The sequence below is a fragment of the Dacryopinax primogenitus genome (genome assembly GCF_000292625.1).
Source record: "Dacryopinax primogenitus strain DJM-731 SS1 chromosome Unknown DACRYscaffold_8, whole genome shotgun sequence".
Lineage (NCBI taxonomy): Eukaryota > Fungi > Basidiomycota > Dacrymycetes > Dacrymycetales > Dacrymycetaceae > Dacryopinax > Dacryopinax primogenitus.
Window position 1 is genome coordinate 132,362 of NW_024467205.1, and position 14,200 is coordinate 146,561.

At 53.6% G+C, this 14,200-nt stretch overlaps 5 protein-coding genes across 5 annotated transcripts; 2 read left to right on the forward strand and 3 right to left on the reverse strand.

Moving 5' to 3' along the window:
* Nucleotides 1-815: 815 nt before the first annotated feature.
* Nucleotides 816-1,304, reverse strand: DACRYDRAFT_51697 (uncharacterized protein; the record flags this gene model as incomplete). The annotated part of the gene is given in 2 exon segments (XM_040775052.1): nt 816-991; nt 1,007-1,304. Coding segments are annotated over 2 exon segments (474 nt in total), but the record flags the coding sequence as incomplete, so codon positions are not given.
* Nucleotides 1,305-2,041: 737 nt separating this feature from the next.
* Nucleotides 2,042-3,196, forward strand: DACRYDRAFT_107041 (uncharacterized protein; the record flags this gene model as incomplete). Its single annotated transcript, XM_040768385.1, has 4 exons — nt 2,042-2,543; nt 2,593-2,780; nt 2,857-2,928; nt 2,975-3,196. The coding sequence occupies 4 exons, from the start codon at nt 2,042-2,044 to the stop codon at nt 3,194-3,196; spliced, it is 984 nt and encodes a 327-aa protein (XP_040628994.1).
* An 824-nt stretch (nt 3,197-4,020) lies between these two features.
* Nucleotides 4,021-4,871, reverse strand: DACRYDRAFT_107042 (uncharacterized protein; the record flags this gene model as incomplete). Its single annotated transcript, XM_040768386.1, has 2 exons — nt 4,021-4,638; nt 4,692-4,871. 2 exons carry the CDS (start codon nt 4,869-4,871, stop codon nt 4,021-4,023), a joined length of 798 nt encoding a protein of 265 aa, XP_040628995.1.
* Nucleotides 4,872-6,229: 1,358 nt separating this feature from the next.
* On the reverse strand, nt 6,230-7,421 carry DACRYDRAFT_99864 (TauD-domain-containing protein). Its single transcript, XM_040777634.1, has 2 exons — nt 7,364-7,421; nt 6,230-7,316 (listed from the first exon to the last, which is right to left on the reverse strand). The coding sequence occupies exons 1-2, from the start codon at nt 7,412-7,414 to the stop codon at nt 6,258-6,260; spliced, it is 1,110 nt and encodes a 369-aa protein (XP_040628996.1). The 5' UTR covers nt 7,415-7,421; the 3' UTR covers nt 6,230-6,257.
* A 3,802-nt stretch (nt 7,422-11,223) lies between these two features.
* DACRYDRAFT_66151 (alpha-ketoacid dehydrogenase kinase N-terminal domain-containing protein) lies at nt 11,224-13,501 on the forward strand. Its single transcript, XM_040775805.1, has 5 exons — nt 11,224-11,655; nt 11,717-12,173; nt 12,245-12,443; nt 12,499-12,784; nt 13,018-13,501. Exons 1-5 carry the CDS (start codon nt 11,389-11,391, stop codon nt 13,126-13,128), a joined length of 1,320 nt encoding a protein of 439 aa, XP_040628997.1. The 5' UTR covers nt 11,224-11,388; the 3' UTR covers nt 13,129-13,501.
* Nucleotides 13,502-14,200: the final 699 nt, after the last annotated feature.

Sequence of the window (14,200 nt, forward strand, 5' to 3'; positions counted from 1 at the left end):
GTATAGTAAGCTCTCCCTTTGAATCTTCCTGACATTGCAACAGGTACCAACTGGGTGAGCCACAGCATCCAAGCCTCTGCTGTGAACTCATGCTGCTTGAGGAGGAGATGGGGGACTCAACATCCAAAGGCTCCAGGTATGGTTGCCCCACTCTCTCCCACTTGTGAGGCAATGGATGACCAAATGTTTGCAGGAATTACAAAGCCAGCATCCTCTTTGCAGAGAGGATGCTTGCCCATCCAGAGTTTGAGGAGGAGGGGGGCAATATTCTTGAAGATGAGATGCATGAAGTCAAGGGGAAATGAGGTGGGCCACACTATGCTTCCCAGATGCCTCCAAATGCTAACCCCCTTCATTCCAGAGTCGCTAGCAATGCAATTTGACTCTGCATGGGTTGCAGCATCAGATACTTGCTGGGCCTTGTGAAGCATGGAAGAATGCTTGTGTAGGGGAAGGTTGAGGGGGTCATAGGAAGGTTGCTGGCCTTCCTGGAGGGGGAAACATGCTCAATTCAGAGGTATGTAGCTTCCCCTCCCTTCTGGGTCATGCACTGCACTAATCTTACACATCCTGCAGGGGAGGTGGCCATTGTGCCCCTTCATGTTCATTAGTTTGGCCACTGCTGGCATATCACTGAAGAGTAAGATTAAGTGTGCATGAAGGGGGAAGAACTCCTTCTTGTGGGCATCATAAGTCTTCACACCCTTGGCCAGCTGAATAAGTTCTTCCACTAATGGATAGTGGTAGGAATCTATGTCCTTCATTTGCTTGGGGCCAGGGATACACCCAATGCAGAGAATGTTCTCCAGGTGAGCTCAAATCATGGGGGGCAGGTTGTAATTGAAGATAATTGTTGGCCAGGCAGTGGAACAAGGTCCTTTGAATGGGGCAAACCCATCTGTCAACAAGCCCAGAGCAAGATCTCTAGGTGAGTTGAAGTATTTTGAAGGCAATGTCTTTCTGCTAACTTTGATATAGCATTGGCAGAGTTCTCAGTAGAGTCAACCTTGGAAGATATTGGTCATTACAGGTGCATTTGCATTCTGCCAACCTTGATATGAGGTCAGCAGCTTTGCTTGGTCTTCTTGAGCATACTGTGCTTGCAGCTGAGGGATAAGGGGCAGGTATGCATACTGACAACAAGCCTGGCCATTGGGCTTCAAATAGGGCTTGCTGCAGTGTGGGCAAAAGGTTTCTTTGCTGAGAACTCCTGTGTAAGCCACACAGGAGTTGATACAGCAATTGAAAATGCTTTGAATCTCTTCTGATCTCTTGCAGATAGTTCCTCTGGCTCTTGTTAGCCTAGTCTAACTGAAAAAGATCAATACTCACCAGGTATCATTTGCCATTTGAGCCTGAACTTATTGCTGAAGTCCTCCAGCTCCAGCTCTTCCTCCTCCTCCTCCTCCTCCTCTTTGTCCTTGTCCTCCATGACCACATCCTCCACTTCCTCACCCTTCTCCTCTTTCTCCTCATCTTCCATGGCCACCTCCTCTCCCTCCTCCACCTCTGCCATCTCCCAGTCAACATCCTGGGGCTCCAGCAATGGCAAACTGTCCTCTAACATGGGGGGGACCTCGATGTTGACCTCTTTGACTTGGGGTTCCATCTCCTCTACCTCGACCTCCATCTGGAGGTCCAGGGAGGGCTTTTTCTTCTTGTGGAAATGCATGAGAAAGCTTTGGACACACTGTTGGTGTTCCTCTTGTTTTAAGTGCTCTTCTTGCTGGCTGACAATCTTCTGTAGTGCTCCTTCCTTGTTGTGCTTCATGTGCAGATGCTGAGTCAACCCTGCCACCATGTGACCACACCCACAATTGCAGAGGACTTTGGACATGTCAAGGATTGGGAGAGAGTGTGGGAGAGAGCTGCAGGTATGCTCTCAAGGTAAGTTTACTCATTTGGACCCTCAAGAGTCCAAATCCGGTAAGTCAACACCTTGTTTCACTCTCTGGCTGATCCTTTTGGTTCCTCCACATGCTCATTTAAGCCCCACTGACATACTTTCTTAGGTGAACTAACTAAATATATATATCCAGGCATGTCAACGCATTTCCCCCCCTTCTCCCCCTCATCCCCCTCTCTCCTCAACCACCATGGCTCCCCGCAAGCCCCAGCCCAAGAAACCCAGGCATCCCCCCCTGCTGCTGCCCCTGCTACTCCCCCTCCTCCTTGTGCTTCTCCTCCTGCTCCCCCCTTGGACAACTCACTCTCCTCCCTCAACTTTAACCCTCCTGCTCCCCCTTCCCCTGCTCCTCTCTCTGCAACAACTCTGGTCTCCTCTCCTTGCCCTCCCTCTGCCACTGACACTCCCCAGCCTGTGAGTGTCATGCAGACTCCAGCATCTGGCCAGAAGAGGCCCTCTGAAGAGTCAAACATGAGCCCCAGTGCTCCCAAGCGTCCCAAGCAACTTCCTGGCAAGCATGTCAACAATGTGGTGGACCTTACAAAGGAAACAAAGAAGGCCCTCACCCTCAAGGAGAAGCTTGTGGCAAAGGACCAGGAGATTTTGGCTGAGAAGGCCAAAGCACTTGCCTCTGAAGGTGAGTTTCTTCCTCCACTTACTGTGATTACTGACCCATATATGCACAGCCTGCATTGCCAAATTGCTGAAGCTTCTTGAGCAGGAGAAGAACAAGAACAAGAAGGAAGATGCTGCCATGTCCACACTCATCCCTAAGCCACCGGGGCAAGCTGGGCATGGACACAATTACAATGGCTACAACCTCCAGAAAAAAATGGGCCTTGGGGAGCAGAGGGAGCTCTTCAAATCAATCCAAGTAAGTATTATTTTATTCTACATGCACTATATGCTACTAATCTACTCTACAGTGAGATGTATGAGATGTGTGCAAGAAGTATGACTTGGACGTGCAGAAGAACATCACTGCACATCCCCCTGCCCTCCTCTCAGCAATCTATGCCTATGTAAATCATCAGTGCCTGCATGGAAAATGTACTGATCATTTCACAGGCTCATGAGAAGGCTCCTCAGCTTGCTGCATTCGAAGAAGACTGGGTGACCTGTGCTATCATCCAGCAGTTTGCCAAGAATAGGAAGTACAACAACTGCATCAAGAAAGAAGAGATTGCTGCAGAGAAGGCTAGGCTGGAGAATGCATGGGCAGAGGGGGAGGAGGGGGAGGGGGAGGGGGAGGAGGGAGGGGGAGGGGGAGGAGGAGGGGGAGCACACTGATGAGCTTTAGGCATAAGAAACACACTTCAGTGACTGATTCTATTAGAAAAAAATGTACAATAAGTGCTCAATAATACTCAGTGACCCACTATACTATGGCCCCCAGTGTATGTATTTTCAACGACCTTATTTTGTGACCACTTCGTATAAAAAGTGCTAAAGCACTTTTTATAAGTTATTTTTTATTAATTATTTTATTAATAATATTTATTAACTATCTACAAAATACTAATGGGCTGAATTCAACGAAAAAACACTTTTAGCACAAACTTTTCATTAACAAGTCCGGGGGTTGAATATCCTCCCTGATATATCAACCCCGGCACGCTTCTTCAGTGCCTGGGACGCGGGTCCCGACTTCTGAAAAGCAGTGCTTCTCAGGGTCCCAGTGAACGTGGCGAAGATGATTCTGTGCGGAGTAGACTGACTACCACGGGGTGTGGACTGCTTTCCCCACCTTGGCTCTAACATCACCCTGCATCGCGACGGAGTCTGACCCTTTTGCTTATTCATGTCCTTCAACTCCAGCAGCAACGCCGACCACAAAGGCGTGCTGCTACGGTATTTCTTGTTCCCAGCTGTGTTGTGCTGCGCCACATCGTATCTGCTTACAATCTCTTCCCGAAAAACTGACAGGCTAGATGGGACGACTTTATCTCCTCCCCCTAGGCAAATGCGTCCTCGAGGCCGGTTTCACCCTCAGCTTCTTGTGCTGGTGTGGCGCGAGAGTAACGGACAGTTTTGATTTCAATGAAAGGTGGCATCTTCATCACGACCTTGCTATTAGAGCATACCAGCGCCCCACTCTCAAAATCGTCCTATATCTAGTCCGACAAACGGTTTAGGTTCACAGGTTTTACGTCTTTTGCTCGTGGTTTCCTGCTGAACGCACGCTGCAACCGTCGGATGAACCTGGTTACCATCAGAGCCCTCTTCCCCACTATCTGCTCCTTCTTCTCCCTCCTTTTCGCCTTCTCCTTCACAGCCTGGTGCGCAAGGTCCATTGCCAGCGTTTTTGGCGACCTCTGGAACGGAGCGATATCCGGCGCTGGCCGAAGAATTTGGCCCGCTCTTGTCGTAAGTCGGCCATTGCCGTTCGCCTTGACACTCGGGCTACCGAAATCATGTGATGACGAGGGCTCACTCTGCCTCAACACCGTACACCCGTTTAGCCGCTGGGGATTAGACGGGTGCATGGACACCTCGTTCATGGTCGGCCCGAGAGCCCTGATAGCTTGATGCAACCCAGCCACCCCATCGGGAACCGCGTTGGCGGCGGGTTGGGTTGATGGGCCCGGCATAAGGGTGTCATGGGAAATGTGCATCGCCGTGTCGGCGGCGGGTTGGTTTGACGAGCCCCGCATAGGGGTGTTAGGGGAAGGGTCCATTTTCAGCGAAGAAGAGCTTTCGGCCGTCTCTCGTTTATGGAGACAATTCTGGTCCTGTAGAAGGGCTCAATCAGTCTGCTTCTCTCACAGAATGCAACGAGATTCACATGCAAATCGACATCTCTATCATCTAGGTGTCGCACCCCGTACGCAGCATCCAACTGGTCGAAGGATCTTGCCTTCACGGTGGGGAGCCGTTGATTTTCGGTCTGAAAGACTGGTGCTGCGGTGACAAGCCAAGATAATGCGAGCAGAAAGATAAAGGGTGTAATGCGAGTGGTGAACATGCTTGTTAGTAATGGGGAGAAGGAAAGTCGCGTGGATCATGAAAACAAACAACTCCAATCAATGCAAGAGGATATCGGCATGAGAGGTGGTGAACGAGGGAAGGCCAGCTTGTTAAAAAAAGGTTGTGTTGCATGGTGAGTAAATATATGTTTAACTGGTTCCGCGAGGCGATGTTAAGGCTCTGCCGGGTCCGATGCAATGGCAATCCCTCTTCTATGAGAATACAGTGGTCTCGTGCCTTTTGCCGTTTCATGTCGCGCGTCGCCACCGCCTGTCAGTGCCTTTATAAGGTAATATTGCACTGTCTTTGGCAGTGATGGGATTATCCGATGACTTATAGATAACCGCTCCGCGCACTCCTGCGCCGTCACAGACCAGCCCACGAAATCGACCACATGGCGCAGGATGGTGAGGATCAACTACTCCGATTATGTTCCCACTATGGATGTGTCAGGGGACGTGCGATTCTTATCCGACAAACAGATGCGAATCGTCTGGCAGATCGCGCAATACTGCGCGCACCCTTGATCCGACCCCTCAAGCGGGGAACAAGGGGCTACAGACATAGCCAGTGTCATTCGAAAATGCACGATATAGGCAGGGCGCTCACCAGAAAGCCACGAGAGGTAAGACCTGTGAACTTGGTCCGTTTGTAGGACTAGACATAGGGCGAGTTTCGAGAGTGAGCTGCTGACAGAGGTTTGGCAAGGCGACAGATGAGATCGGTAACGGGTTGATGAAGAGACCATAGTCCAGTTCGTAGGGATCAAGCCTGCCTTTTGTTCTCGCATCACACCAGTATGAGAAACTGAGGTTAAAACAAGCTTCGAGTAGAAATTCGACCAGGGCTAGGAGATGTGTAGAGCGAACAAGTCGTCCTGTCCAGGGTGCAACCTGTCCCAAGTGTTGAACAGGGACGAGGTGCCCGCAATATAGAGCTGGGAACGCGAAATGTCGAGCAGAACTCTCTCGTGTCTGCGTTGCTGCTGGAGTTGAAGGACGTGCAGGATAAGCAAAAGTTCAGAGTAATCTTGGAGTCAAGGCGCGGACAGCTGTCAAACCCCATCTGCTGTGCATGTAGGAGTTCGAAGACTCTACAAAACCCGGCGGGTCGGCTCCCCACACAACCCGTACACCAGATCTATGTATTGGTGACCGTTATGCGTTACTGGGGTGAAGAACCACCGGACCATATATATAGTTCCTGGCGTCTTTAGGGCCGGCCAAACCCTGACACACTGAGTCCTTTCACGATGTGGAAGATATGTACTGCGTCGTTCTCGTTCCTCTCGCCGCTTGGCTTCATGTAGTGACTCATTGGACTCTGGCAGTTACAACAAATAATATTAAATGATAGGAAGACTACATGTTCTACAGAACGGAAACTAATCTGCACCGGCAATCTTGGAGACAGCTTTGGGTTCTTCGTCATCGACGTCTTCACCCAACGCGCGCATCTTCTCCTTGTACCAATCGAGGGAAGCCTTGCCCGTCGTCTTCTCGTACTCCTCCACGCTCATGGGGCGCTCACCGACTGGTGTTGCGCGAAGCCCATGGCGCTTCGTAGGGAAGTAGTCGAACGTCGCGCTGTGGAAGACACAGCGGTTGTCCCAGAAGCAGATGGTGTTGTCCCCCCAGCGTACACGGACTTGGTACTCGTTGCACTGTGCAATCTGGGCGAAGAGGAAGTTGAGGATGGCGTCCGACTCGGCCTTCGGTACGCCGACGATACGGCGGGTGTAGCCGGAGTTGACGAAGAGCGCTTTCATGCCCGTGACTGGGTGAACACGGACGACGGGGTGGATGCAGTCTGTTTGCGGCCGGCGGATATACACACCCTTCTCGATGGCCTGTGCCTTCTGCTTGTCGCTGCTATGGAGAGCGCTGAGCGACTCGAGGTAGCGCTGGAAGTGGGGAGAAAAGCTGGACAGGACGGCGTAGGCGGAGCACCAGAGGGTGTCCCCACCCGACTCGGGGTTAGTGATGACCTTGAGCGACGTCAGGCCAGGGGTGTTGATCTCGTATGTCTGATCAGAGTGCCACCCGTTTGCCCTGTCATAGTTGATCCTGTCGAAAGGCTTTGTCCCGTCGTTCCAAACGATATGCACGCCGTTCAGTGCTGGGTCCTTTGGAATGCCGGTGGTGGAATGAATGTGTAGTGGACCGAAGTACTTGGCAAGCTCGACCATGTCATAAATCGTTGCAGGCTGGTCACGGAAAACGACGACACCGCGCTGGGCAGCGAGGAGTGCGAGCTCGTTCTTCTGCGCATCGGTCAAGTGGCGGATATCGACACCTTGGATCTCGGTGCCGATGTCGGGTGTCAGACGGTCGACCTTGGTCGCTGCGCCTAGGAGTGACTTCATCTGCGGATCCGCGAGGAGGCCTTTATCCTGTACCTTGAGCTCGACATGGGGGTCATAGTCGACCTTAGGGTACGTAGGCTGCAGAGAGGGTGAGTACCGTACTGACTTGAGAGACGAAGACGTACAAGAAGCTCCGGGTGGGGGTACTCCTGAACGTTGAAGACCTTGTGTGCCATTGTTGATCAGTTCAGTTCAGTTCGGAATCCGGAAGAGAAGCTCAGTGAACGCAGTCAAACCGACCCAAACTCGCTCTTCTTATATCCTCTTTACTCATCGTCCCGAGGAAACGAGACATTCTGGGCCTCCAGCTGGAGGGTATGTATGTCGCCCGGCATCCGTCCTCCACAATCTGCAGGGGCGCATTTGACTTTCCCCCTTGTGCCTTCTCCGAGCTCATCAGTCCCTCGGACCAAACGCCGGGAAGTCAAATCCTGCTCACCTGATCCGTTCCTCCACTTTCTCCCCGCGGGGCCCCCTTCCCAAAGGCGTATAGGCTTGCCGAACCAGAGGAAGATTGCTCCCGCTCGCGCCCCGGCCAAGCCTAATCGTTTTTAGGCTTGAAATGCCCGTCGGGCGAGACTCCGATTGGCTCGTCAGGGCACGTCGAGCATTCTGAGCTCTGGTTTGGCTTCCCGCACTATAGATGATAAGGAAATTTCGGCGCAAGCTTAATTCGCCGCGAAGATATACTACATCATATCTGGAGCGCAACGTATCTCCTGCCTGAACTGAGACAGTACATCGTACTCAGAGGCGGAGGTCAGTGGTTGAGCTGCGCAGGCCGGTGGAGGCCGCTGTTGTGCCGCGGTCGCGTGATCACATGCCGCGGCGATGATATTATTCATTAACAATGGAGCTACTTGGTCCGCTAGCAAGAGTAAGGCTCCACATCATCATGTGCTTGGGAGCAGTGTTTTCCTGACCAAGTAGCAGTACGTTGCAACTGGCTTGACCGGGAAAGGGAGTGTACCCGCTGGGTACTCCACTCTTGGGGTTGGCTCGTTCACTCACTGGGGGTTTGGAGGGGCACGAGCTGGACTGGCTGATCCCCAGCTTGGCTCCGTAGTTCTCGACACAATCAGCGAGAAGTTTCCAGATGCCAAGCATTGGATGCCCGAAAACAGAAGGTGGAAAGTCTAACCCGAAAATGGGGAACGGTGACCTCCTGACTCCTGAGTTGAGGAAGCGGCCGCGCTCGCGCTCGGGGATCGGCGATCGGATATCAGGAGGCGGAGAAGTTTGGGCGTTCAGTTGGGAGGTGTGCCCACACCCACGGACTTGGGAACTAGGAGGAGGGGCGTTGGGGCGTTTAGATGGAGCAGTTTGGGATTTGGGGCGTGCGCTTGTGCGCTTGTGACTTGTGTGCCGGTGCGAAGGAGATCCTCGAGCATGTACATAGCGCGTGATCCCCACCTTACATAGCCAAAGTCCGCGAGGTTCTGGAACAGTCTCAGTGCCCATATGTACAGTATTCCAAGGCCTACCGAGTAGACGGACAAAAGAAAGGAAAGCAGCGAGGGCTGCTGGGGATCTTAACGCGTACGTACGATCCGTGCTGGAGCTGGAGGATTCACAAACGTTCGGGGTGGGATCGAGCGCCGATCGATCGGTCACCTGCGGTGGGGGCGTCTTCTTGCTCTTGTGTCTCGTGTCTGGTCGTATGGGCGGCTCTGGTCTTGTCAGAGGACGGAGGACAGAGGCACGAAGTACCGAAGTGCTGGACGGTAGGAAGAGGCCAAGGGAAAAATTAATTATTAAAAGTAATAATATCGAAAAATTTTCCTAAGTTATTCACTGCTGGGCATCGCCGGGCATCGCTGGGCACTAATGTCGCTTGCAGGCTGAGGGGCGTCGTTCGAGTCGGAGTCGCAGTTGGTGCTGGTCGACGATGGGCCATGGGCGATGCACAATGGCCATGGGCCATGGGTGATCGGGGATCAGGAGCTGAGGATGAGCCACTGTTGGAGTGGGAGGGAGAGCTCATATACTGGATGCGGGAGTGAGTTGTGCAGTGCTGGGGAGGGAAGGTGTTCTCTGGATGCATATGTCGTGCCAACGTCCAGCGTTTCCAAGTTCCCAGATCCCGGGTCCTACGATAACTTAACTGCCCTGATCGTCCAACAAAGACGGGTGGAAATTGCTCGAGACAAATTCGCAGGATGGGAAGAGATCCACGAGCACGCACGAGCGGGAGTGTCCCAGACAGTTGACAGCAGAAAGCGCGCCGAGGGGGATGGGGATGTCGTTCTGCAGCTCGAATATACCCAGCAGCCAGGGAGGCAGGGAGGTAGGGAGGGATGGGAAAGGAGCGCGGAGAACCCAGAACTCAAGCAGCTTGTGAGGTAGGTAGTACAGGTTTGGGTGAGCGGGTGAGCGTTCGAGGTGGAGTTGGACCGGAGTTGGACTGGAGTTGGAGTTGGATGCTAACTGGTTGAGCGTTGATCTACCGTTCGGCTTGCGTATGCGTGGGGATACGTGTACCAGTCGGCTGGTGCTCCCAGCTCAGCTTGAGGACAAGCCGAAGGATGCCGGTGCATAAGGAAGGACGTTGGACTTTGGCAGTACTGTTGCTGTTGCTGGTACTGGTGTTGCCTAGCCCAGCCCAGCTGCAGCCCAACGTCCTGCACCTTCTGGATACACTGGCAACGTTAACACTCTAGGTCTAGAACGGGCACGGGTATGGGTATGATCCTGCTGGTCTGCTCGAGGTATGTTAGCGCAGTGTCGCAGTGTCTCTCAGGCGCATGACCTGACTTACTGTAGTCGTTGAGAGGCTGCATATGGGCATATGGGACGTCAATTAACTGCAGCTGCTCCTGCAGTCGCCCGCTCCCGCCAGGGATCGTCGTCGATGAACGACACATCGTGCGTAAGATCATGCCTAGCCTAGCCAAGCCAAGCACCAGGAGTATGTGATCGCCCAATCATCCAGAATCCAATAAGGAGCTAGGGAGAGTAGAGTAGTGGGAGGTGTGCGGAAGATGGAGATGAAGATGAAGATGGAGATGGAGATGGAAGATATAGATATGGACGAGGCTTGGCTGCGCGTCCATGCGAGCAGATGGGCAGCCCTAGCGAGTGCGAGAGCTCAGGAAGGGGTTGGTAAGGTCGACACGCGTGCTGGAGCTGCGGAACCGAGTGAGTGCGTATACGCCCCCGTGGGCGTGGATGCTTGGCATGAGCGTCAGTTGCGCACTTGCTATTGTCAAGCTTCTGTGTCATCTCGTAAAGCACGAAAAGAGCACAGTGAACGTCGTTGTTGCTGTCTCGCTATCTCGCTGTCCGCTGTTCGGTGTACCACTGGGGGAATACAGGCTGAAGGTAGTGCCAAGCCCTATCATAATGGCCGGTAGTACGGACCCGGGGGCTGTCCCTGGCGGTGTATTGAGCGGGACCGGTGAGTCTGGGCCTTGGCGGTTGATAGGAGTGAATAGGAGTGGGTGGGTGGTTGGTGTATCGATTTCCTTTCTGATGATTTCCTTTCCAATGATTTCTTTTCCTTTCGTGCTGGTGTCGTCCAACTGCAGCTGAGCAGTGCGTTACAGTAATCGTAAGAGTGAGAGCGTGAGACGCTTATTGCTGGATGATCCCCAGAGTGGACCCCGCATTCCCCACTCATGCGTTCCGTGAATGTCCGATCACCCACAGAAGGGGAGTGGGGAACAAGAGGGGGGTCGAGTCAGAAGCAGAAGAGGGCGGGTGATGATCCGGGTATGTCCGATAGGGTCCAATATTCACGTGAAAGCGGGTAGCGGAGTGAGAGGGGGGAAGAGGGGGGTCATGCGACATGAGAGTGAGATGGGCTTTATTGGGTAGAACAACAGCTACTTCTTCTCTCTCTTCTTCTCTTCTTGCAGAGTAGCGCTCCACTTTACACTGCTGCCATATCACTCACTCACAGCTCACCCCTCACTCCTCACCTCACTCACACTCCCCCCACACATCAGCAATCCTGGCATCCAAGATCCCCCTACTCCAATTCCTCCTCCCACATCCCCCTATCCTCCCCTCTCTCCCTTCTCCCCGTACTCCCTCTTCCCCCAAACCACCCACCACCGCCTTCCAACCCCGTCCCCGTCCCGTTCAGTCTCACCCTCCTCCTTCACCCCCTTCTCCCCCCTCGCCCCCTTCGCACGTCTACCCAGAACCCATGTCCCTGTATACGATCACACCCGCACTATGGCAGTCCATAACCCACTACGCAACCTTTCCCCAAACCGGCGTCTCGCTGCAGCAGATGATCCTCTTTGGGGAAAAACACTCACAGGGAACTTTACTCCAGGCGGCGCAGTTCTTGAGTGAGGAACTCCCCGTTAGGCTTGCGCATAGGGTTAAGGAACTGGAGGCTCTTCCGGAGGGACTGAGCGAGATGCCGAGTATCGTCAAGGTCAAGAACTGGTATGCCCAGTCATTCGAGGTGAGCCGAGCTTCAAGCAACGCAGGATAGTCGGATAACCCTAACCCCCGCTCGCTCCCAGGAACTGATCAACTTCCCCCCACCGCAACTCACCCCCGAGCTCCGTAAACTCCTCTCAAAACCCACCTCCCCCTTCCCGAGCGCCACCGTCAACCCCGCTCTCTCCTCCTTCTCCTGGTCCCCGCCTCATGCACATCATTCCGCGCACCCGGGCTCTCACGCGAACGGCACCACTGACCCACACAAGAGGCGTATACCTATCGAACGCCGGCTTTACTCTTCTCCACCGGAAAACGTCACTTGGCCTCCTTCGGTCATAGACTACAACCGCCGCTTTACGAAGACGCTCGAAGTGATCAAGCGGAGGCACGACCCCACGGCCACGACGGTAGCGGCGGGGGTGTTGGAGTGGAAGAAACGGAAGAAGTGGGGAGGGGTCGTCTTGCATGAGGAGATTGGGAAGTGGTTGGATAGGTTTTATTTGTCTAGGATCGGCATCCGGTTCTTGATTGGCCAGCGTGAGCGTTTACCCTCCATGCGCGGCCGGACGCTGACGCTGACACGCCCCCCCCCCCCGGCCGCCCGCTAGACATCGCACTCAACACCCAACCCGTAACGCCCGACCACGTGGGCATAATCTGCAAACACGCAAACGTGCATTCCATAGTGAGCGAAGCGATCGAGAACGCGCGATTTATCTGCGAGGAACATTATGGTTTGTTTAAGGGTCCGGTGGTGGAGCTGATATGTGATGAGGAGCTGACGTTCCCTTATGTTCCTGGGCATTTGTGCGTCGATTTCTTCATCTTCATGCTGGGGATGGGCGGCTGATGCGTTGGGAAGGAACCATATCTGCTTTGAGTTGCTTAAAAACTCCCTAAGGGCAACAATAGAGCGTCACGGTCCCTCCTCCCCCCCCCCAATAAAGATAATCGTCTCCTCCGGCCTAGAAGACATCACAATAAAGATCTCCGATGAAGGGGGGGGCATCCCAAGGAGCGCCGTGCCGTGGATTTGGACGTATATGTATACTACGATGGAGAACCAGGCGCTGGATGAGGATTTTGGGGAGAGTGATTTTAGGGCTCCGATGGCGGGGTTTGGGTATGGGCTGCCGTTGTCTCGCTTGGTGAGTGTGGGGTTTGGATTCGTACGCTTGCGTTTGCTGCGGCTTCTACCTGCGCGGATCTGGATTCCTATTCCTCGGTTTGTCCCCTTGCGCCCGGAGGGGGACTCCCTCTTTTTCTACTTTTCCTCATCTCACTCCTCCCAATCTGGCTTTCCCCTCCTTCACTTCCCTTCCCCTTCCCCTCCCTCTCCTAACAACCCCCACCGCCCACAAAAACGCTAACCCTAACGTAGTACGCGCGATACTTCGGCGGAGACCTCCAATTGATCTCACTCGAAGGGTATGGGACGGACGTGTATATCCATTTGAATAAGTTGAGTAGTAGTGAGGAGCCGTTGATGTGAGCCCGAGCCCGAGCCCGTGAGGGCGAGGGCGAGGCGAGGGAGCGAGGGAGGGTGCGCGGAGCGGGCAGGCAGGCGGGGAAGGAAGGTGCTACGAACTAGCCTTGAAGGAAGGGCGGCGAGGGGATACGAGGACTGTTCTGAAGCCTGAAGCGTTTGGGAGGGACGCAGGGGTGTTGGTTTGTGTTGGGTTGAAAGAGATGAAACAAGATAAGGGAGAAGGGAGAAGGGAGGAAAGAACGAGGGACGAAGGAGGGGGGATATGGAACGAGGCATGATGGTATGACAACATGATGGCATCGGCGTGTGGAAAATCGTTATTCTTGTTTGTTTGTTTGTTGTCTGTTTGTTCGTTTGTAACTTGGAAATGGGAAATGTACTCTAGAGACTGGCAACCGGTCTGCTGTGCGTTGTTTGTTGTTTGTTGTTTGTTGTGAGGGCCAGCCTTGGCCGTAGAAGATATTACGAGGTACGAGCGAGTGAGCAGGAGAGGGGAGACCCGTAGCAAGCAGTCGAGAGGTAAGTTGTGTTGGGATTGCGAAGATTTAACACGGTTTTTATTGAAGAGAAAGGGTCACCTTGGTCAATGTCTCGCTGAAATCAACAGCGATGAATGCGGGGAGAGGAGACGAACGAGAGCCTGAGAAGATCAGCAGCTGTGAAATTGTTTGTCGTACCGTCGTACGGTGTGCATGTATCTGCAAGTGTAACATCTCCTTGAGGTGAAGCATGTTTGACGCTCTCAGGCTCCCAGCATCGGGAACCCGAGCTACATGGCGCTGCGAGGGGTAGCTACTATAGGTGCGCAGGCCGGGGAAGTCTATCATGCATCTAGGGATGGCATCGGTCCTAGACCGGACTTTGAGGACCGCGGTCCTGCCGATCCAGTCCAGGACTGGACCGTCCGAGGACTGGACCAGGACCAACACTTTTGGAAAATCCGGTTCAGTCCTGAACCGCGAAGGACCGGTCCAGTCCGGTCCCACGCAGCCACCATTTCGCCATGCAATTGGGTGCAGAGTTTGACAGTTTTGGCGTTGCAGGGATGGTGACCAGTCATGTCATGGTGTTGGAA